At 39.2% G+C, this 25348-nt stretch overlaps 1 protein-coding gene across 3 annotated transcripts in view; it reads left to right on the top strand.

The window, feature by feature from the left end:
* The first annotated feature begins 1529 nt into the window (after positions 1 to 1529).
* Positions 1530 to 25348, top strand: part of LOC120431799 (inhibitory POU protein) — a 36712-nt gene continuing 12893 nt past the window's right edge. For all 3 annotated transcript variants that reach the window (XM_039596917.2, XM_039596918.2, XM_052710571.1), the window contains exons 1-2: positions 1530 to 1679; positions 22168 to 22341. In XM_039596917.2, coding sequence (XP_039452851.1) covers positions 1650 to 1679; positions 22168 to 22341 — 204 coding nt within the window. In that variant the 5' untranslated portion in view covers positions 1530 to 1649. The remainder of the gene's footprint in view (positions 1680 to 22167; positions 22342 to 25348) is intronic.

Consider the following 25348-nt stretch of genomic DNA (forward strand, 5'->3'; position numbering starts at 1 on the left):
TTCAAGAAGGTAGATTTAAAAAAATGTGTTGTATAATGTGGATCAAAACATGGATAAACCATTTATTTTATAAAAACAAAAAATGAAAGGTTCAGCTGCTTCACATCGGAAGAAACTGCAAGTGAAGCAGAACGGGCTGCTGAAGATGGTGCTAAACCTGGATCTCTTCCACCCGACTGACGACGTCCACAGGATGGCGAAGATGGAGCTGATCGACGATTGGCTTCTACGAGTGCTTCCGAAGTTTTGGATGGGATGTGCCACCTCAGCTAACCCTCTGCTGCAGCGGATGTCCCCTTGATGTGATATTAGAATAATAAATACCTCCTTACCTCTAACTATCCCCTATCTATTAGCAATTTCGAAGGTTATTTTGTAACTTTGTTCCTTCCCCTGCTCAATTTGTTCTCCCGTGTACCAGTAAACACAAACACCGTTTGAATTAGTCAGCTGTTGAAAGGTACCCCATATCTCAGCTTAGGATAATTACTGCACGGATGTTTTTGCCAAAACAATCCAATAAATGAAATGAAAGGTTCACAAAAAAGCTTAAACTATACATATTTTTTTGCAAAAAAATATAAAATTGCTGGGTCAAAGGGTCATCATTTTACATGATCTTTAAAAATAGATCCGAGATCCGAGGGTCACAAAAAAATCACCTCGTGGGCCACGTTTGGCCCGCGGGCCATACCTTAAAAAAAAGTTTCAAATTTAGAATCCAGTGCACTAATTGGGTTGTTCTAACAAAAACCGATCAAAAATATTTAAATATTATGCTAAAACTGCTATCCCAATTCGCAAGCCGTCAAGCCAAAAAGCAAAGTAATCCACTTTAACGACCCCCGGGTCTTTTGTGGTCTCTGTTGCAAGTTTCTGCTCATTTCTAGGCGTCCGAAGGTTATGTGTGGTGAGTCACTCATAACCTCTTTTACGCAAATGGACCGACGTTTTACTTCCCCATCCGATAGAAGGCGTGGTCAGGCAAATCTCGTCTCGAAAAATGCCACCGGGTCCGTCTGGGATTGAACCCAGGCCATACTGGGATTCAGAGGCTACCACGCTAACCACTAAACCACCGGAGCCAGCAGGATCTAAATCAGAAGTGCTCAAATTGTGCATGGGAGTTCCTTAGCCAAAATAGTTAAACCCAAAGATAGGGTGATCCAAACAATATCGTTTTCGATGATATTCACAAAAAGCTTTATCTCTAGAAAATTTTACTTAAAAACTAATTTAGTAACTTTTTTTTAAATGATGAGCCAAAGTTGGTTAAGCCGTTCTGGAGATTTATTTTTAATTGTGGATTTTGCAAAAAAAAAACGCTTAAAACATTTTTACCATCAAATTTTGAGAAATCTTCAAACAAAACAAAAAAACAGGTCTGTTTAGGTTAGGCCTAGAAACTCCCAGGGCAAATTTTAGCCAAACCGAAATACTTTTCCTTCGAATCCAGCTGGTTTGACGTGGAATTACTGGCCAAAAATGTTGATCTGTGAATTTGGCGAGCATTCAAAAACCTATCAGTCACTCTGGGCCAACAATAGTTTACAGTAACATAGAAAATAAAACTAATTTCTTAATATGAATCAAAAACCCTTTTTTGCTATTTTCAATTACAGAGTCGTTTTCTAGAGGACGCATCCATCATGTGCAACTCATGGTCACCCAGGCATAATGTAAGTAAATAATTTAAAAAAAGTCTTTAAAAAAGTCGAACAGAACTTTTGAGTTTAGAGCTAGGGTTTTTTTTTCTCAAAATTTATTTTCCCTAAAAGAGCACCCAGCTAGCAAAATCTAAATGTAGAAATATAATAAAAATAATAAAAAAACACAATTGAATTGAATTGAACTTTTGAGTTTATTATGCAGTTTGGTTCAAAATCATGTTAAACCTTCACACAACCTAAATATAATTGTACTTTGTTGCACAAAACCAGATTAAATCCATTTTTTCGAAAACTTAATAAGTAGCCTTGTGTATGAGACAAACTTGCCTTGTGTTTTGTCAGCTTGCTGTTTTTTCATACGGGACATTTACGTGAACGAACATGGGAAGTTTAGATGAATATAATTTGTTGCAGCTCAAAATATATGATTGATTGTCAACACTCCATACAAAAAGGATTGTTTTTGTTCATGTCCACAACGGGGGAAAGGGCGTCTTAAATTTCCTCGTAGTTTATGGATGGCCCCTATTGGGGAAATACACATACCTTAAGCAATTTAATTTTTTTAATTTTTTTTGTCATGAATTGAAAATGCGCAACAAAATCTAAATGGTGTAAAGATTGGGAGATGTAACCTATAAGCAAGAACTGATTAAAGTTATCAAAATACTAGAAATGAAACAACAAACCCGCTTTTTGGTGAACGTAAGCTTAATTTTCAAAGTACAACACTTAACAACACTACAACACTTTTAACCAACATTGATATATCAAAAAGAAATCTCAGAATAAAATCAATGTTTGTCAAACCGTACGATTCGATTATACTTATTTTTTTTAAGTAATCGTTTTCAGAGATTGCCTTTTAAGTCCATATTGGCTAAAAGAGACCATTCTTTCATGTCAATTAAAAAAAAGTTGGATTCTGAATAGTATCAAAGCATATATGACATATTCTCCAGGCTAGTATACCAGTGAGAAAACAAGGAAGTTGTTATCTTCTTATTCCAAAATAGACAAACTTACGGACCCAATCCTGCAACAATCTGATTGTAAAAATAGGCAAATTTTGTTATAAATCGCTTAGTAAACAGTACTTTAAGGAATAAATAAGAAATTATGTCGAAAGTTCCCGTAGTTTTGAAAATACTAAAGTATCTGTAACTAAAATCTTGGTGCAAAAGCTCTGGTTGATGTGCACCGTTAATTCAATAGCAAAATAGATATTGTGATTGGAATATGTATAGATTGACACCTAAGCTCCCAAGCTCGAGAAAAAGGGGGAATTTGTGTGGAAATTCCCCCTTTTCCTCGAGCTTAGGAGTTTAGGTGTTAAGGCTTGTAAAACCAACTTTTACAAACAATCCAAGATTTATATTCTTGACTTTTGACGCAAGTGGAGTATAAACTGCAATAAACAAAAATATCGTGTTTTCAGGCACCTCAATCAGCAAAAAAACTCCTCAAAACCACCTCCGGAAACCCGAAATATCTCCGGTGGTCAGGAACATTTTTTCCAAACCTTATTATGTCCTGGAAATAGGATAAATTTCTCGTCAAATGCAGCTGGGTAGATCGAAATTGGTCATTTTTTTCGAGAAGATACAGCGTTGAATTTACAACGCAAGCAAAACACCCTTTTTGTAAAAGTCTGTACGAAATGTACAGCGGCTGCAAAAAAATAGTTTAACTTTTTTCCAAAAACCAATGATGGCATTCGATTCAGCAGTCAATTTTACGTCAAAAAACATAAAAAAAAGTCTAGTTTATGTTGATTATCAGAGCAGAATCACAGCCTTTTTAGACAAATATTGAAGGAACAACATTCTAAACCGTTGTCACGCTACATATTCGTTCGTATAACAGCAACCGACACGTTAAATCCTTTGCCCAATGTTGATTTTTATGGCAAATTTAATGAACTTTCAGAATTTGTAAAAATATTGAGGTGTTTTCTTTGAAAATTCCAAGTTACAGCAAAATAACTGAAAAAGAAACGTCAACCCGTTGTAATGTCACGGCAGAACATGTCTATTTTTTTCAAAGACATTTTCCTCGATGAATTCCTGATTCATTCAACGCGAGTCCTGTCCGTGTGTTTTGCTTGAATAAAAAAAATCAAACCATCCACATAAACGACTCCCAGGACTTTGTTGTGGTCTCTATTGCAAGTTTCTGCTCGAACCTAGGAGTCCGAAGGCTTGAATGGGGAGGGCACCAAAACCTCATTCTACTACAAGAAACCTTCCACCCCAGGGTTCGAACTGACGACCTTTGGATTGCGAGTCCAACCGCCGCCAGCGATTTTACCGGAGTTCCCAAAATCGTGAACAAGCGTTCATGAAAATAGGAACCACGAACAAAGTGTTCAAATCTCATGGTACGATTTCGAAAAACGTACCATGGAATTTGAACACTTTGTTCGTGGTTCCCATTTTCATGAACGCTTGTTCACGATTTTAGGACCTCTTTTTTCTCCGTGTGTGTTTTGTTTGTATCAAGTGCATAAGCAATTAGGTCGAGTATGATTTTAGTAACCTCTCTCAAAGTGTCCCTTCAGTTGATGGAAAATACATGCCAGGGGAACTGAAGGGCCATCATCAACATGACAGCTCGAACAGCGAACATATTTTCGAACGCTTTGATTTTTAACAATGATAATGACAATTTCGGGTAATCGTCACAAGTGCACTTTTGTCGTTAGAAATAACCGAACCGAAACGGGTTCAAGGGGAGGTGAATAATTACTTCCAACCCTTCACGAGGCCCCTTTTGTGTGTGAGCTGTGTGGACGGAGCACTTGAAACGTATTGCGTGTAAATAAATGAACTTTTAGCATCCTTCCGATATTCTCGCCGTGTGATGCACTGTGAAAAAAGTGAGACAATATGGAGTTAATATTTCATTTTGATTTATGTTTCTTTTTCAACTGGCTATGCTTTAAATGACTTTATATGTGATTTTATCATGGTTTTTATTTTTACAGTGCGTGTTGCATTCATGGTGTGCTCCCTTTCCATTTAAATGTAGACTAGTCCAAATACACCTGTTACAGTAACAAAAACTTACCCTAGCGCAATACCCCAGCGTTTGTGTTTAGCTTCTTTCTTCCTTGCGCTCTATACAGCGCAGAGAGGGATTGAACAAACACACAAATGTGTGTGCATTAGCCTGTCCCATTTTGAGGTCATGTCGAGGAATTTCAGGTGCTCACTTCTTAAATGATAGATTATGATGTTAGGAACAATGTTTTCTTAGACAAGAAAAAATAATAAAATACTTTCTCGCACCCCCTAGTCGATTTACTGAAAAAAGTCACCTTTTTGAACAAATTTTCTAAAATCGCTTGGAATCAATACAAAAACTGTTTCGATCAGGTGTGTATTATCTTCAAACGATAGGTTTTTGTCCATAGATTAAGATGCACTATCAATATTGGACCAAAATTTAAGTTTTTGGACTCTCCCAGGCGGATTTGTGTCGAAAAAATCGCATTTTTTCGAAACTTTTTTCAGAAATGTTCATTTAATTTAGGGTAGCCTATTTTTCCCAGTGAAACCAATGCATGCAACTTGTAGGAAATTTCATGGCGAACATTTTTCCCTCTGAGAAAATCCAATTTCGACACTCCAGAGCCGAGATATTTGAGTTTTAGTGAGGAAAAAAGTGCCAATTTTCAAAATTTCTCAGAATTCAGAAGCAAGGCCTACTAATTACACGATGTAGCAAGCATATGTCTCAAAGGTCAGGATATGATTTTTTATAGTAATTTTGGCCGCTGAATCCGAATCTGAAATCAAATTTCGTGTAAACAGTGATGTTTTGGAGCTACACCCTTTTGGAATGTTATTTGCGTGTTTAAGAGGCAGTTTTTGTAAAAATTGCTTGGTTTGTTCTAGAGGTCGTATCGAGGTGCTCCGATTTGGATGAAACTTTCAGCGTTTGTTTGTCTATACATGAGATGAACTCATGCCAAATATGAGCCCTCTACGACAAAGGGAAGTGGGGTAAAACGGGCATTGAAATTTGAATTTTCCGAGGATTTCGAATATGACAAAAGTGAGACTAAAAAGTGCCGCTATGGATGCCTACTATGAGAAAAACTGCGATTGGCCAAAAAGTTATTACCGTAGGCTTATAGTCCATGAAATTCCCTAACTTTTGAACTAAAAGAGTATGGGTGTTGCTGGCTGTTGCAAAATGATATTGAGGTTTTAAAAAAAACAATTTTTAACAGTAATTTGCAAAACCTATGAGAAAAAGTTAAACCAATCCAGGATGTCTATGGCTCATTTTGAAGTGCTTCAAAAGACCTTTCGAATGCATCTAAGAGAGTTGGAATTGATGAAGTTTTACTAAAATGCGAGCAATTTTAAGATTTTTTATGTTTTTTGGACCTCAAACTTCAATGCCCGTTTTACCCCACTTCCCTTTGTCGTAGAGGGCTCATATTTGGCATGAGTTCATCTCATGTATAGACAAACAAACGCTGAAAGTTTCATCCAAATCGGAGCACCTCGATACGACCTCTAGAACAAACCAAGCAATTTTTACAAAAACTGCCTCTTAAACACGCAAATAACATTCCAAAAGGGTGTAGCTCCAAAACATCACTGTTTACACGAAATTTGATTTCAGATTCGGATTCAGCGGCCAAAATTACTATAAAAAATCATATCCTGACCTTTGAGACATATGCTTGCTACATCGTGTAATTAGTAGGCCTTGCTTCTGAATTCTGAGAAATTTTGAAAATTGGCACTTTTTTCCTCACTAAAACTCAAATATCTCGGCTCTGGAGTGTCGAAATTGGATTTTCTCAGAGGGAAAAATGTTCGCCATGAAATTTCCTACAAGTTGCATGCATTGGTTTCACTGGGAAAAATAGGCTACCCTAAATTAAATGAACATTTCTGAAAAAAGTTTCGAAAAAATGCGATTTTTTCGACACAAATCCGCCTGGGAGAGTCCAAAAACTTAAACTTTGGTCCAATATTGATAGTGCATCTTAATCTATGGACAAAAACCTATCGTTTGAAGATAATACACACCTGATCGAAACAGTTTTTGTATTGATTCCAAGCGATTTTAGAAAATTTGTTCAAAAAAGTGACTTTTTTCAGTAAATCGACTAGGGGGTGCGAGAAAGTATTTTATTATTTTTTCTTGTCTAAGAAAACATTGTTCCTAACATCATAATCTATCATTTAAGAAGTGAGCACCTGAAATTCCTCGACATGACCTCAAAATGGGACAGGCTAGTGTGCATACCGTCCGTGGACGTCCAAAATAAACGGAGGGAGCGCCCGACCGCCGAGGACGAGACTTTGCTCCTGCCAAAGAGTGAAAAAGGAACAAATCGGCCGAGCACGGTGTGCAGCATTAAATTGAAGGCTCCTGTCGTGTACAAACACACACTCACTCCCACCCACACATATGATTTTTCCTCCCTGATGATGGCTTTTGCCGAGTTCCGACAACACAATTCCGGACCGATGCCGGTGAATGCGTGCGTAGAATAACAATAACTCCAGGGCCAACCAGCACATAATGCGGTTACAACTGGTGTATTTTTTAATGTAACAAAAGCATTTCAACCCAACCGTGCACGCTATCGCCGCCGGAGCCAGGAAGAAGAGTTTCAACGCTAATTGAATACTTTGGTTACGGTTGATTACGCTTGTTAAGTACAATTGCCAATAATGCAGGGCTGAATAATACTCGATTTTTTAAAAATGAAAATACATGTAGTTCTGACCAAACAAACTCAAAATTCAATACGTATTCTGTTGGTTTATAATTTAAAGTATTTGGCTGAGCTTAGCTTAGTTGATAGTACAGACATTAGCCGAGCATTAAGCTTCTAAAAGCTAGGTTGGCGTCGATAAGGAAAATTAAAGTGTCAAAAAAGTACCGACCGTCAAATTACCGGAGAAGGGGGGGACTTATGTTAAACAAAGTTATGCTATGATATGTTATGTTATCAAACACTGCTAGGTTGGCCACTATCTTGGATTACAAATCTACTTTCAGATCACTTTGCAGTACATATTTTAGCATATATTTTGATTATCCAAAGTGAAATATATGTGTGAGTTCGTTAACAAAGAAAGTAAAAATCAACTGACGTGAAATGGATACACACCCTTTGTTAACAAAGTCATATTGGCCCAATCACATTGTTTTTATATAGACATTACACCGTCTTTTCAGACTGAATTTACTAACTAACGGAACAAACACATAACACCCAGAGGAGATGGGCGGGAATCGAACCCGGGCCCCTTAGCACACATGAGGGATCGGCAGCCGAAGCCGCTAACCACCGCGCCAAGGGGTCCTCTTTTTTGCTTGATATTTTTAATATCTGAGTCTTGGACAAATGTTAGTATTCATCCTACATCAAATGATTAAATCGTGCAAATCAACGCGTATAAAAACAATGTCTGAGTGTAGCAAGTTGGGATATAATGTCCTTTTCAAAATTATCTTTTTTATCTAATTCAAATGTTTGTTCGAAGGTGCATATTAAAACTGCAGACTTTTTGCGTCCAATTTACCGTGAATATCCATGAAGTAAGAAATCATCAGACTATAGACTGATTGCATATACTAAAGTTATTATTACCTGTGCAACATGGTATCATCAAGAGGTAAAACGGACATGGAAAATGTAGTGATTAGCATGTGGCAGTTGCTATTTTCTGTGGAAATGTCACAGAACCTAATTGTAGATGGAAAATTCTGATTTTCATCTTGACTAAATTTCATCTTTTAAAATCAAACAACTATCAAACCGCAATCGAAATGAAGGTTGATTCACTATGCAACCAAATACATTTGGTCAGAGACTTATTTTAACCAAATTGTTTTCATATTTTCACTTCGCAAGCACGTATTCACGCAGTATAGAAAATATTTGCACTCTGTACTATACAAATAATGATTGTACAGCCCGACAGGTGTGTTAAAGTGTATAACTGGGGCGACAAGAAAAAAGGGCAAAAAATTGAAAGCCACAAAAAACTTCCGGTCACGTGTGAAATGTGGAAAATTGCTTCTTCCATGTATTTCGTAGCATATGGTTCGCCCATATAACACGAATCAAGGAAGACTGTCCAGTCCATTATTAAACTGTTATTACAGTAATTACATTTCATCGAAATAAGGAATGATGTGGCCACCACAAATGTCATATAGTGGTTTTCCGATTCCCCCTCTCATTTTCTTCATGGTATCACGCGAAACGAGCAGAGCTAAGCTAGTTTTTCTGCAAATCCTTGATGAGGCCAGTTTCATGTGATCTTTTTAATGTTTGCTATGTTTAATATCTGTTGATTTGGAATTAAGGAAGTTAAAATTTAAAACTCTTTAAGGCTCTGGAAGGCATCATTCTAGATCAGCCATGTTTGTTTTATAAAAAATATTAAAATTTTGATTCAGATTGTATCAATCAAAAAATGGTTTTCTTTGTGTTGTTTGTAGAAGCATTTTTCTGTTTTTTTCTAAGACGCGTTTTTCAGTGATTTGTAGCTCGCAACCGTGAAGAGATAGAAATGTGGTGTCAAAGGGACTTTTGTGTAAAATTAGACAAACGTCCAAGGGGTCATTCTTATGCAAAATAAGCTGAACATTCCGAAAAAAAATACTTTCAAAAGCACACGATTGAGTTTTAGGGGTTAAAAATTCGAAAAACTGGTCAAAATCATAATTTTTTTCAAAAAACTTTTTTGTAAAATTCTGATAACTCGTGAAGAATACATGCAAACCCCTTATGTCTATATATCAATTTTTTTTGTTTTTGTCTGCTCTACAACTTTGTAGATTATTGTTACACTCTAAAATGTAACCCTGCAAAGTTAGAAAAAACACGTTATTTTAAAAATGAAATTTTTTGTTCTAAATGAAAAAAATACCCTTCTGGGTTATTTCAGATTCGAAAAGTACATTAAATTTCCCCCGGGGACCGTGGTGTAGGGGTAAGCGTGATTGGCTGGGTGTAGGAGTCGTCTCCCTGGGTCCTATCTTGGTGGAGTCGCTGGTAGGCAGTTGAACTAACAATCCAAAGGTCGTCAGCCGGAATCCCGGGGTGGATGGAAGCTAAGGTGTAAAAAGAGGTTTGCAATTGCCTCAACAATCAAGCCTTCGAACACCTAGTTTCGAGTAGGAATCTCGCAATCGAGAACGCCAAGGCAATGCTGTAGAGCGAATAATTTGATTTTTTGATTTGATTAAATTTTCCATAAAATGACATGTCTGACGATTTTTGACAGTTGAGTAACGGGAAATGGCAGCGATTTTAAAACCATGTTTTAACTTTTTTTTTTTATGAAAAATACGTTTTTTTTCGGAATTTTGAGTACGCCATCAAATCGGGCGTCTAATTTTACACAAAAGTCCCTTTGACACCAAATTTCTTTCTCTTCACGGTTGCGAGCTACAAATCAGTGAAAAACGTGTCTTAGTAAAAAACCAGAACAATGAAAGGGGTCGTACCGCCCCATCTAGGGATGCGGGTTTTGGCCGGATATATTCGTTATCCGGATATCCGGATATCCGAATCCGGATAGATGATCCGGATAATATCCGGATCCACGGATATCCGGATCCACGGATATCCGGATAATTATCCGTAATTATCCGATATCCGGATATTTTTTTCATCTAAATAGATAAAAATACAGGATAAAATAGCTGCCCGGGCAGGGGTGCTGGACTTAGACCAATTATAAGGCAAAGGTCTTATACAGTCGTGCCTCGGTTTAGCACCGCATATGGGGGATGCAAAACCGAGACGTGCATAACCGAGGCACAGAGCTTATGGGATTTTGGCTATATGGGAGACATTGGCTTTAATCGTACGAAAAATCATGCTAACATCAATAAATTATAGTGTTTTGGAATCGGGATGATGTCAGCTATCCATTAAAATTATTATTTCATGAAAGTTTTCACAAAAATACGTATTTTTCCTGTATTTCGAAAATGCATTTTTTTTTCTCTAAAGAAACCAAAAATATATTGTTATTGCAATATGGGTATCAAATGATCAGGTTTTTTCATACATTTTGGATGTAATAACAACATTTTTAGAAAATACTCAAAATTTTCACAAAACTACGTTTTTTCGAAAAAAATACTCCAAATTTCAATTATTACAATATGGGTATCAAACGATCGGGATTTTTTCATACATTTCGAATGCTTTAACAATTTTTTTTTGAAAATACTCAAAATTTTCACAAAACTACGTATTTTCGAAAAAAAAAAAACTCAAAATTTCCGTTTTTACAATGTGGGTATCAAACGATCGGGATTTTTCATACATTTCGAATGTAATAGCAATTTTTTTTTAAATGCTCCAAATTTTCACAAAACTACTTTCACAAACGATCGGGATTTTTTCATACATTTCGAATGTAATAACAACATTTTTAGAAAATACTCAAAATTTTCACAAAACTACGTATTTTCGAAAAAAATACTCAAAATTTCCGTTTTTACAATGTGGGTATCAAACGATCGGGATTTTTTCATACATTTCGAATGTAATAACAAATTTTTTAGAAAATACTCAAAATTTTCACAAAACTACGTATTTTCGAAAAAACCTATTTTCGTATTTAATACGTAGTTTTGTGAAAATTTTGAATATTTTCTAAAAATGTTGTTATAACATTCGAAATGTATGAAAAAATGCCGATCGTTTGATACCCATATTGTAAAAATTGAAATTTTGAGTATTTTTTTCGAAAATACGTAGTTTTGTGAAAATTTGGAGTATTTTCAAAAAATATTGTTATTACATTCGAAATGTATGAAAAAATCCTGATCGTTTAATACCCATATTGTAAAAATTGAAATTTTGAGTTTTTTGTTGTTATTACATTAGAAATGTATGAAAAAATCCCTTTCGTTTGATATCCATATTGTAAAAATTGAAATTTTGAGGTTTTTTTTTTGAAAATACGTAGTTTTGTGAAAATTTTGAGTATTTTCTAAAAATGTTGTTATTACATTCGAAATGTATGAAAAAATCCCGATCGTTTGATACCCATATTGTAAAAATTGAAATTTTGAGTATTTTTTCAAAAAAACGTAGTTTTGTGAAAATTTTGAGTATTTTCTAAAAATGTTGTTATTATTTCCAAAATGTATGAAAAAACCTGATCATTTGATACCCATATTGCAAAAACAATATATTTTTGGATTTTTTAGAGAAAAAAATGCATTTTCAAAATACATGAAAAATACGTATTTTGTGAAAATTTCCATGAAATAATAATTTTAATGGATAACTGACATCATCCCGATTCCAAAACACTATAATTTTTTGATATTTGCATGATGATTCATAGAATTATAGCCAATGTCTCCCATATAGCCAAAATCCCATAAGCTCTGTGCTTCAGTTAAGCACTGGGCCGTGCTAAACCGAGGCAGTTGAACGGTGCAAAACCGGGGCAGTGCAAAACCGAGGCGTGCAAAACCGAGGCATGACTGTAAAAGCCCTCAAATAACAGCAGCGCACCTGCTCTTCCCCAAGGGGCACACCAGTTTGAAGGAGTTGAGTAGCAAGGTAAAGAAAGTGGGACCAGTCGTCGTCCGGTGGGTGGCCTACCGGAACAAAGAACCGCACGTGACCCAGTGCAAGAACTGCTTGCAGTTCGGTCACGGAACCAGTAACTGCCATCTCAAGCCAAGGTGCAGCAGCTGTGGGGGTGCCCACAGCACGGAAAAGTGCAAAGCAGAAGAAACGCAAGCCAAGAAGTGTGTCAACTGCTCTGGATCCCACGAGGGTCTGGACCGCAGCTGTCCCAAACGTGCGCAGTTCATCCAGTCGAGGCAGCAGGCGTCCAAGCCGAAGCCGCCAGCATGGAAGAAGGAGAAACAGACTCCGGCAGGAGCCGCGTTCACCGCGGCGGATTTTCCTCCGCTACCTGGAGCGGTGCCGTCCGTCGGGACGGAAGAAAAACATCCTCGTCCCGCAGGAAGAAGTCGAGAAGATACTGGCGCCGGCGCCGGTGCAACCCCGAAGGAGCAACAAGGCGAACGGAAGCTGTACAGCGAGTCGGAGCTGTGGGCCATTTACCGAGAATACCGAGTACGCTTGAGGCAGTGCAAGACACCCGAGGAACAGATCGATGTGATCGCACACTTGTTGACGCATGGCGCGGTAAAATGATCATCTACTACAGTTACGTTTTTTTTTTTTTCTCTCTTTTATTATTTTTGTACCATTGACCCTCGGTCCTAACCTGGTCGTAGCACCTAAAAGGACCTAATAAAAATAAGTTATGAAAAAAAAAAAAACAGCAGCGCACCGAAAAAGTCGCTTGAATTCATTTTATTTTTCCAAATGTATACACAAATTAGAATTGATTGACATAACAACGCCGGGTCCGGTGGTTTAGTGGTTAGCGTGTTAGCCTCTAAATCCCAGTATGGCCAGGGTTCAATCCCAGACGGACCCGGTGGCATTTTTCGAGACGAGATTTGCCTGATCACGCCTTCTATCGGATGGGGAAGTAAAACGTCGGTCCATTTGCGTAAAAGAGGTTTTGGGTGACTCACCACACATAACCTTCGGACGCCTAGAAATGAGCAGAAACTTGCAACAGAGCCCACAAAAGGCCCGTGGGTCGTTAAAGTGGATTGCATTGCATTGCATTGACATAACAACGCAAATGTTGTTTGCCTTTGACAGCATTTCAATTAAAATCGTTTTCAATTGATGTAAGCTAATTTACTATTATGAGCACTGTGCGTGAGTTAAATCCCTTTGGCCAGTTGTCACACTTACAGCAATTTCTTTGGTATGTTAAAATAGCACGACAAGATTGACACTTCTTTCATATGAAAAGTGACAAAAATGCACGGAGTTATTTCGGTTTTTGTTGAATATCTCAGGATTGAAATCGAATTTTGGGGATCGGTGAAGGTCAAAAGGTGAGGTATTGTGAGCTGCACAAAATTCACGTGTGACAATATAGCACGACAACGACGAAATATTGGACTTACCCCGGTGCTGGTATATAAAAAAGGCACACGCGTCTGTCCTTCGGGTACGAACCCAGTTTTTCGTTTGGCTCGCAAAATCGAAATTTCAACAAATTTTGATGGTTTATGTTGCAAATAGAAGGTAATTTTATATACTTTACGATGCATCCTAAGAATAAATCGGCTTAAAAAAGAGGTAATGACCACCCATCCAATTTTCAACTTTCCATAGTTCAAATTTTTTCTGTGTAAGCCTAGGAAAACATGTCTACAAAGTTTCATTTATATCGCAGAGGGCTGAGTATAAAAGTACCTGAAAAATTCCTGTTTTAGGCTGAAATTGCCCTAATTGCTCTCACCTTTCTTAAGTAAGAAATTAAAAAGGAAAATTTTGTGCAAAAAATGTCAATGGTGTGCAGATTCGCCCCTGATCATAATTAATGTAAAAGATCATTAAAAAAATCTCCAAAACTACTAAATTTTGTTGAAAATATCCGGATAGTACGGATAGTGCGGATAATTATCCGGATATCCGGTGATCCGGATAACGGATATCCGCACGGATCATTATCCGGATATTCGGATATCCGGATATGCGGATAGCCGCATCCCTAGCCCCATCGTTACGAGATATCGAAAAATGGACCTCGGATTCGTGATCAGGAACCAAATCAAAGAGAGTCCGAGGCAACTGCTGTGTGAGTTGGCGGAGAATGTCCCATTTACTATTTCTTGACCCTGAATTCAGAACCATCATTGACAGTCATTGCCCCAAAAGTGAAGGACACCTTCTATGCCCATAAACTCATATCGTTTGTCAATCTGCAAATAAAGTTATTATTTTGTGGCATCCTAATTATAAAATAATAATTTCCTTCAATTCTCAAATTGTTCTATCAATAAAATCCCATTAACACTTAAACTCCCAAGTTCGAGAAAAAGGGGGAATTTGTATGGAAATTTCCCCTTTTTCTTGAGCTTGGGAGTTTAGGTGTTAAATACATGGATTTCACATTTTATTGAAATTTTTGAAGTCAGAATATTGCTCAATAAATTGATGTATACATCCAAACGGCGGTCGCATGATTGTGATGCATGGCTGCATGGAAGAATTACAAATTCTGCATGAAATCTGTCCTCATGCATTTTTTTGATCCATGGGCTTGCTGCAAAAAATGTTATAAAATATAACATTTTCTGCAGCAAATCCACTGTTGCAGATTTTGATATATATTTTTTCTTTGGGTGTATCATTAAAAGAATGTATTACACAACTCGATAAGTTTATGAACTGCTATGCGTGACGCGATTAGTAATGGTACGAAATTTGACTTATCCATAAAAGCACTTTGCCTTTATCCAAGCCAACAAAAAAAGGTTTACAGATGTGTACAGTAGGGTGCCCAGAATATGGAACATTTTTTTCAAAACCTCGCTCCAGAAGCTGGATATTGTTCCTTGACCTATTTTAGGATTCTGGGACAAATATGAGCAAAATCGGTCATCACTTACCCATTGATACTCGGAGGTGATGTTTGTATGGAAAAAATAAAAAAAAATGTATGGAAAAGCCAAGTTTCTTATGATTTGTTCTGCAAATATTCGCAAAAGTGAGATTATAATTAAAAAAAATATGCTCTACAACTTTGTAGAACAGCCCAAAGTTGTAAAACTCGATCCTGAAAAGTTTTTAGCAATCTAAAAAAAATCAGTTTTGTATGAATTTTTTTTTCGAAAACTTTAGGCTCGGGTATCAATGGGTTAATCTTATCCAATTTCGCTCAAAATTTACACAGATGCTTGAAATAACCCAAAAAACGTTTTTCGCATGTGGAGCAGGGGGTCATTTTTTCTGGGCGCCCTAATGTACAGTTAAACCTCGCATAGTGCGCAGGCATTACGCTTTTTATTTCGTCGATTACTCAAAAACGAAATAATACAATCTTTGAAACTAGTTGTAGATTGCAACAAGACGAACAAATAGTTTCAAAAAGATTGCAAAAACATTATGTCGTTTAATAGTAATCGAAGAAATACAAAGCGTAACGCCTGCGCACTATGCGAGGTTTAACTGTATACTAATGGAGGCACATGAAATCTTTTTTGTTTTCCTCATTGAGAAAAGGCTATAAAATCACTCGAAAATTGAACTTCTTATATTCACCTCCTATATTTAGCTTCATGTATACATATCGACTCACATGACATCATTTTTTTCCACACTCTTAACTCAGAACTGGCTGAACCAATTTTGGCCGGGTTAGCCTTATTCGTTCCGTTTTGGGATCCCATAAGACCCTATTAAAAATTATAAAGTAAAGTGAAGTTATTTATGTTATGTTATGAAAAAGATGTTTGTAGATACAAAAAGAGTGACTCAAGTGAGTGAGTTGCTAAAGTTCCGGCTAATGACGAAGGCCACCTTCTATCGGATGAGGAAGTAAAATGTCGGTTCCGGCCTTGGTTGTTAGGCCGTTAAGTCATTCCAGGTGTAGGAGTCGTCTCCATGCCTACTCCGGTGGAATCGCTGGCGGCGGTTGGACTCGCAATCCAAAGGTCGTCAGTTCAAACACTGGGGTGGAAGGTTCCTTGGAGTAGAAAGAGGTTTGGGTGCACTCCCCATTCAAGCCTTCGGACTCCTAGGTTCGAGCAGAAACTTGCAATAGAGACCACAAAAGAGCCGGGGGTCGTTAATGTGGATGGTTTGATTTGATTGACGTAGGCCGGATCGTGACCCGCAGTGCTTTTTGAGATGATTTTTCAAAGTTCCAGTAGGTGTCAGCTCTAAGCTCGTTAGCCAAAGCATTTATGTCAGCAACGTAAAACACGCTTTTATAGCATTTTGTTTCAATACAGTCAAACCTCTCATAGTGCGCAGACGTTACGCTTTGTATTTCGTTGATTTCTCAAACACGACAAAATAATTTTGCAATCTTTTTGAAGTAATTTGTTGGTCTTGATCAAATTTACAATTACAATATGTTAAGTCATTTTAGAGTAATCGAGCGTAACGCCTGCGCACTATGCGAGGTTTAACTGTACAAACAGAAAGCTTTTTCAATTTATTTTAGGAGGAAGGTACCAATCACATAGGTTATTTGCTGCCATAGCCATATTCTGTATGTTTTTCCATATTCAGTAGAATGTATCAAAAATGAATTTTTGGCGTGCATTCAGAGGCTTGTTCCGGTGGGCGTACTGAGCCCAAATCCTAAATATGAGCTTGATTGGACGTAACAGGAGCAGGTGCAAGCCACGATTTTAGTAAATTTGTGTTCGATTAATCAACATATCTCTGATTTTTTTTAATTATCAACCAGGCAGATTCGCTTCCTGTCACGTGTCCTTTTCAATGATAATAAATGTGTGCGAAAGAGGATTGATTAAAATTCAGTAACTTTTTCAGTTGCCACTTTCATGGGACAGTTACGATTTGACTGGACCATTTGATATGAAAATTACAGTTTTGCACACACTTATACCGTTGAAAAGGAGATTGTCACGTGAAGGTATGTAGCTTAGATAAAAAAAAGAGAAACAGTAATAGCTAAGCACATACACACGAAGCGAATCGGCCTTATTAAAAAATTGTCCAGACATCTCATAAATATTTCACCACATCGTTCGTTATGAGCGCCCTTAACCATATGAATGATGAATGATGAATGTTGTAAATTTTTCAACACCCACAAGAAGGTGAACAGAGAAACCGAGAGCGCGGCAGCAGCAACAGTAGCAGCAGTAGTGAGCTCAGCGGCACAGAGTGAGAGAACGGAGACGACCGTGGGCAGGAGCAGCTGTGCACCAATGTTCACATCAGACTTGCTCTTGCTCAATTCGGCGACATTCCGGCTCTTTTCAGAGCAAGGATTCAGCCGGGTTTTCTATACCGACGTCAGGAGAAAATATTTAAGATCCCTTGAAGTGATGCTTGTATGTGGGACACGGCGAGGGCGTGTTATCAATGAACTCGTTGAACATCGAAACTTCCTCATTTTTTCTAGATGTTGGAACGCAAATTTTACGCTTTCGCAAGATGTCTCAATGGTGACTGAAAAGTTTTTTTTCCGTTCAGTTTTGCCGGAAACTTTTAGAATATCAACGCTGTACATGCACCACATACACAAGACACACGGGTTAACATTGGTGTTGGAGTGAATGATTGATAATGTTTACATGCTTGCTAAAGCACGAAGGTTACAAAATGTTGGGCAAAGTTTTCCCAGAATTTACACATAAACGTTCTTCCGTACTAAAAGGTGGATAGGTGGTTTTGATTTGCCGTGTAGGGAATAGTAATGATTTTATGAAATTTTTTTTTTTTTGTTCATAGCTTATTTTTATTAGGTCCTTTTAGGTGCTGCGACCAGGTTAGGACCGAGGAACGATAATACAAAAAATAATAAAAAAAAGATAATCATTTTTCCGCGCCATGTGTCAACAAGTGAGCGATCACATCAATCTGTTCCTCGGGTGTCTTGCACTGCCTCAAGCGAACTCTATATTCTCGATAAATGGCCCACAGCTCGGAGTCGCTGTACAGCTTCCGTTCGCCTGGTTGGTCCTTCGGGGTTGCACCGGCGCCGGCGCCAGTATTTTCTCGACTTCTTCCTGCGGGACGAGGATGCTTTTCTTCCGCCCCGACGGACGGCACCGCTCCAGGTAGCGGAGGAAAATCCGCCGCGGTGAACGCGGCTACAGCCGGAGTCTGTTTGTCCTTCTTCCATGCTGGCGGCTTCGGCTTGAACGTCGGCTGCCTCGACTGGATGAACTGCGCACGTTTGGGACAGCTGCGGTCCAGACCCTCGTGAGATCCAGAGCAGTTGACACACTTCTTGGCTCGCGTTTCTTCTTCTTTGCACTTTTCTGTGCTGTGGGCACCCCCACAGCTGCTGCACCTGGGCTTGAGATGGCAGTTACTGGTTCCGTGACCGAACTGCAAGCAGTTCTTGCACTGGGTCACGTGCGGTTCTTTGTTCCGGTAGGCCACCCACCGGACGACGACTGATCCTACTTTCTTTACCTTGCTACTCAACTCCTTGAGACTGGTGTGCCCCTTGGGGAAGAGTACAACGAAAGGTGTCTCATCGATGGCGGGAAGCTGCTGCTTCCGCTTGATGGCGTGAACTTCCAAGGCGTCCAGCTGATGTTCCGACTTGAGCAGCTCCTTGATGTAATCCGGTTCCAGGTTCGGAAGACCTCTCATCACTACCCGGTGCGGTCTATCACCGCGCCTTCCGTAGGTGAAAAACTCCACCTTGTTCTTCTTCAGGTGGGCTTGCACCGTGTCGAAGTCGTCCCTCTTGAAGCACGTAATTTTGGTGCCGTACCGCGTCAGTTTGTGTTCCGGCTGGACATTACATGTCGACATCACCTTAGCAAGGCGGGCGAAGCTTGTATTTTTCACCACCAGCGGCGGCTGCTTCTTTTCACCGGCCGACTTGCCGGATTCTGGTACCACGGGGGTGGATTTTCCTGCGGCTGGGTTCGCATTGTTGTTGTTGTTGTTCTCCTCCGCTAGCGGGCTGAACTTGTTATTGCTGAGCAGTTTTTTCACCTCCTGGCCATCGGCGACGGTGATCTCCTCCACAGCCTTCCTGCGCCGAACCTTGATCACGGGACGAAATTCGCCCCCGTCCTCTCCTCCTCCTTCGGAGTCTTCCACCTCCATGCCCGTCTCCGCCTGCGTTTTGGGTTGGAAACCGTCCGGCTTCTCCCACACACTTTTCTTCAAGGCCGCGTTCCAGTAGAACGGCCTTCCATCCTCAGTCCTATGCTCCGTCCACTCACTCTCCGCCGTCGCGGCCGCCGCCATGGCCGTCGGCGAAAGTTAACAAAACACCGTCAAAGACGCGCTAAGCTAGCTCGAAAGACGACCGAACCCAACGAAAGTAGAACAGGGAATGGATTTTATGAAATGTTACATTATGTTTTAATTTAGAGCGGCCGTGGCTGACTGGTTACGGTGTTCGCTTTGTAAGCGAATGGTTCTGAGTTCGATTCCCATCTGCTCCCAACGAGAAAGTTAAGAACACAGAAAGAAATGATGAATATGAACGAAAACCCAAAGTCGCTCGAGGCGGGGTTCGATCCCTTTGGATTGGTAAGCAAAAATGCTAACTATTAGGTCATGACGACTGGGTTGTATTACACACTCATCAAAAGATGAAGACATGGTATCTCAAAATGATTTTTTTTTCAATTCCGTCGTGAAACTACTTATTTTTCCTGTCATTCTTGAATGATGAAATAGCCTACTTGTCTGTACCAAAAATAACAGAATCGAATAGCAACACTTTTCAAAATAAATTCTGAAAAGTTCTACTTTTCAGCACTGAAATGGGTGCTGAAAAGTTGAACTTTTCAGCACTTGTTTCGAAAAGTAACACTTTTCAACATTTTTTTGATTTAAACACGATTTATTGACAAAATACATGAAAATTTGACTTAAAATTTCGCTCAATGGGTGTTTTTCTGAATTGCAAAAAATGTTGTATGGAACTCGTTGCAAAACTTGATTTTTTCAGCACTCGTCGTATTTATCCAACTCGGTGAACCTCGTTGGATAAATCTCTTTTTACAACTTGTTGCATAAACTACTATTACATCATTGCAGTTATGCTACTATAAAATATTTGCAAAATATCAATAAATTTATGAAAATATTTTAATGCTTAATTATTTTTTTTCTGTGATACAAAATTAAAAACATGAAAAGATAAAACTTTTATATTTTATTAAAAATGCATAAATAAGCATAAGCAGTTTATAATCGGTATAACAAGTTTTTTCAGTGAAAATGTCAATTTTAGTCAAAAAGCAAAGCAATCCACTTTAACGACCCCCGGGTCTTTTGTGGTCTCTGTTGCAAGTTTCTGCTCATTTCTAGGCGTCCGAAGGTTATGTGTGGTGAGTCACTCAAAACCTCTTTTACGCAAATGGACCGACGTTTGACTTCCCCATCCGATAGAAAACGTGGCCAGGCAAATCTCGTCTCTAAAAATGATTGAACCCAGGCCTTACTGGGGTGAGAGGCTACCACGCTAACCACTGCGCCACCGGACCCGGCAATTTTATTTCAATTTTAGTCATTTATCTTTTTCATTTATTTTTGCTCCCTGACTATTTAGGGAAATTTTTAAAGAGGACTTGAAATGATATTTGCAATAGCCAAATCGAGATTAACATATGGATAAATTATTTGTTTTATAAACACAAACAAATAACAATACCTTCAATCGATTCTTTCTTTTAAAATGACATTAATTTAATGTAAGTACCGTCATCTGGGGCGAATCGGGACTACAGTCTAAATAGGGACAGCAGTGTTTAGAGAACTTCAAAAATCAAACCATCCACATTAACGACCCCCGGGTCTTTTGTGGTCTCTATTGCAAGTTTCTGCTCGAACCTAGGAGTCCGAAGGCTTTAGCGAGTTGTGGCGCTATAACCACGGCAAATAGTGTCCAGGGCATTCGTGGAAATACAATGTCCCATCCCAGAGGGTCCCGGAGTACCAAACCTTCTTAGCATGGTGCTCCCAACGAATACAACCAAATCTCGGAGCGTATGGTGGTGTGTCCCCACGCTTCTTCCTCCCCTGTCGATTCAGAATTGTGTTGTTGTTCGAACACTCAGTGCTCAAACTCAACCCAATTACGAGTCATCTCTGCGATACGGCTTTACGCAGTAGGCCTGGCCGGTTTAACGCTTGTGATGTTTCAATGCATTCTAATGCAATGGCGCACTACAAATGTTAATAAATGACAAGAAGAGTGCTAGGCGTCATCTAACCTAAGGCACTCTCCAGGATCCCTTCGAAAGATTGGCTGCGCTAGGGTCTGATTAGATTAGATTAGATTAGATTAGATTAGAACCTAGGAGTCCGAAGGCTTGAATGGAGAGAGCACCCAAACCTCTTTCTACTCCAAGGAACCTTCCACCCCAGTGTTTGAACTGACGACCTTTGGATTGCGAACCCAACCGCCGCCAGCGATTCCACCGGAGTAGGCTTGGTTTGGTGTATTGTTTGTACTTATGGCATGGATACGACTCCTACACCTGGAATGACTTAACGGCCTAACAACCAAGGCCGGGACCGACATTTTACTTCCTCATCCGATGGAAGGTTGGAGCAGATGGGAATCGAACCCAGAATCATCCGCTTACAAAGCGGACAGCGTAACCATTCGGCCACGCACTGCCACTTAAAGGTTTTAAATTTGGAAATGGGAGTACACATTTTGTTGGTCTGAGTCTGTTCTATCCGAAACCAACCAGAAAAATAAAAAAAATATTGTGCTCCATCATGGTTAAAACTGCTGTCCCAATTCGCCCCAGTTGACATGCAGATAGGGTCAGGGTGATGTACAGAGCATACACTTACATTTAATTTGAAAGAATCGGTAGAAAGCCACAGCATTTTTCATAGTGATAAAATTGACTGTAATTATTAAACTGTCATATTGATTAGACTAACTTGTGTTCCATCCAACAGGGCGATATTTTCTCCGGTCTCAACGACGGCATTCTGAGTCGAGCGGAAGCGTTGGCAGCCGTGGACATTGGCAAACATCAGGGTAGTCACGCACACACGCAGATGACGCAGCAGCTGAAACACGACGTTATGTACCACCATAGCATGGGGGCACCACCCCAAAGGCCGCTACAGGTGAGTGTCAATAAGGAGTTGTTTGAAAACCTATGTTGAGGAATGTAATGTCTGTTTCATAATTAAGTATTGTTCAATAGATGGCCATTTAACCGGTACTAATGTAAACCCGCTGGAACTGTTAAAAGCATTTCCGAATAAAATCGAAACACATTGAAGATACCTTTTTCACAAGGGGGAAAATGACAATGAATTCGCACACCAACGGATGAGTCCATTAAACAATTTGAAATTGAGGACAAGCATCTACTTGAACATCAGTAGGTTATCTGAAATTTGTAGTCACCCTTGTTCAAGTATAATTTCAAACGCGGGAAAAAAAATCTCCTTCTACCATTGCGTCGTACATTTCGAATGACACAAGTGGCAATAGACGAAATTAAAATATATGTAAATAGCGGCGGTTTTTTTTTATATCCGAGGAAATTGCCGGTTAAACTTTGCTCATACTGTTTCCCCTTTTAAATGGAAGCACAGCGCATGGGTCGAACTTTTTGAAAAACTCGTTCCCAGTGGTACGAACGACTTTGTTTCGTCAAACGCGTGCCCACTCATTTCAGCAAACCTTCCTATGTCTGGGTACATTTTATTTCTGATGTTTCACTTTACGATCGACAGCTCCTTCAGTTACACTTGTTCGATGCCCGTCGGAACGATTATAAACCTGCACAGTGTGCGCTGGCTTTAGTTAACCTTTTGTTATTAGCATACGATGAATCTCTTGAGTGTTGGCACGTGATCAGGCACGCGACCCACCCTCCACGACGCGTTGGCCAGGGAGATTCGAGCTGGGAGATATTCGGTTTCAATTGATATTTATGATTGTGCCCGTGTTGTGCAATTTGATCGAGCATGGAATCAATTAAAGTAATCACGCAAAACCAACCAACTGGTGCAGCAGTACAAGTTAGGTGAATTGTTTGATGAGATAATGTTGTTAGCCGGCGATGGAAATGTTTACCGGAGCCACAATTTGTGGATTGGATGGGTTTCGTTTTGCGATATACTTGCACGTGCGAAAAATTTGACGCTCTAATTGCAGAACATGGGTTGCAAATAATTTGCCAATCAATGAAGGGGACAATCCACCCTTTGTGGTAGATTCAAGCGGGAGATTGAAGAGCAAAAATATTTACATTAATCAGATTAAATTTGTTATGGACAAATTTCCTAGTAAAACACCGTAATCGAAGGTGTTTTTGTACATTTCTAGGAGCAAGATCATATTTTTTTCCTATTCTTCCCTACCTGTTTCTTTACGGAATTAATTTTTTATTGACTATAAGATTTAATTCAATCAAAATGTTTAATCGACTTCGTTTATGGTCCCATACATCGCTATTGAATTGTTTGAAGTCTAGATAAGTAGTTCAAAAGTTATGTATACAAATGTGTTTTCACATATATCCTGATCTCACTTAAATGTATTAAAAGTTATATAAACAGCCATTCCACGTCAAACAGGAAGCCTCCAAATCAAAAGTGCTCCTATTTGGCTCAAATTTGGAGTTCTTTGGCCCAAATAATTCGACCCGTATTTTTTTGTTTGGCGACTAGGGTGGTCCTATTCGAAATAGGGTGGTCCATAAGATTGCGTTTTTCGTCGATTTTCGCAAAAATCACATTTTTCAAAATATCATACCTCCGGAACGGCTGAACCAATTTTGGAGCGCCACAACTCAAAAGAAAGGTTATTAGTTGGGCTTTTAAAGAAAAATATGTTGAGGTTCAAAAAAACTAGCTGAATATTTGAAAAGGTCCTATGAAAATTTCATTTGCCGATTTCAATGTCTCGGGACGAAAGAGCCTATGTTTGAAAATATTTTTCCCTGATTTCTTGTAATATTTTACATAACATCTAATCTAATCTAATCTAATCAGACCCTAGCGCAGCCAATCTTTCGAAGGGATCCTGGAGAGTGCCTTAGGTTAGATGACGCCTAGCACTCTTCTTGTCATTTATTAACATTTGTAGTGCGCCATTGCATTAGAATACATTGAAACATCACAAGCGTTAAAGCGGCCAGGCCTACTGCGTAAAGCCGTATCGCAGAGATGACTCGTAATTGGGTTGAGTTTGAGCACTGAGTGTTCGAACAACAACACAATTCTGAATCGACAGGGGAGGAAGAAGCGTGGGGACACACCACCATACGCTCCGAGATTTGGTTGTATTCGTTGGGAGCACCATGCTAAGAAGGTTTGGTACTCCGGGACCCTCTGGGATGGGACATTGTATTTGCCGTGGTTATAGCGCCACAACTCGCTCTCTGTAACAGTATTCCTAATTCCAGTCCACGCTCACTAAGTCGTCATGGCCTAGTGGTTAGCATTTTTGCTTACCAATCCAAAGGACGGAGGATCGAACCCCGCCTCGAGCGACTTTGATTTTTCGTTCATATTCATCATTTCAAATTTTATGTGTTCTTAACTTTCTCGTTGGGAGCAGATGGGAATCGAACCCAGAACCATTCGCTTACAAAGCGAACACCGTAACCAGTCAGCCACGGCCGCTCCCTTCTTGTAATATTTTACATAACATATAAAAAAATTGCGAATATCCATTAACACGTTTCGGAGATATGATTTTTTTAACATAAAATCTGGGTTTATTGACGCGCCGCGCGCAAAAACGGGAAAATGACGAAAACGATAACTTGAAAATTTTATACCGTAGCGTTGACCTATACATGTCAAATCAAATTATTCGCTCTATAGTATGCCTTGGCGTTCTCGATTGCGAGATTCCTACTCGAAACTAGGTGTTCGAAGGCTTGGATTGTTGAGGCAATTGCAAACCTCTTTTTACACCTTAGCTTCCATCCACCCCGGGATTCGAACAGACGACCTTTGGATTGTTAGTCCAACTGCCTACCAGCGACTCCACCGACGCAGGACCCAGGGAGACGATACCTACACCTGGACTGAGCTAACGACCTAACCTTTTTTTTAGGTTAGTCCGGGGCCAACATTTACTTCCCGTCCGACGGAAAGCGTGATCAGACAA

Source organism: Culex pipiens, chromosome 1 (genome assembly GCF_016801865.2).
Source record: "Culex pipiens pallens isolate TS chromosome 1, TS_CPP_V2, whole genome shotgun sequence".
Taxonomy (NCBI): Eukaryota; Metazoa; Arthropoda; class Insecta; order Diptera; family Culicidae; genus Culex; species Culex pipiens.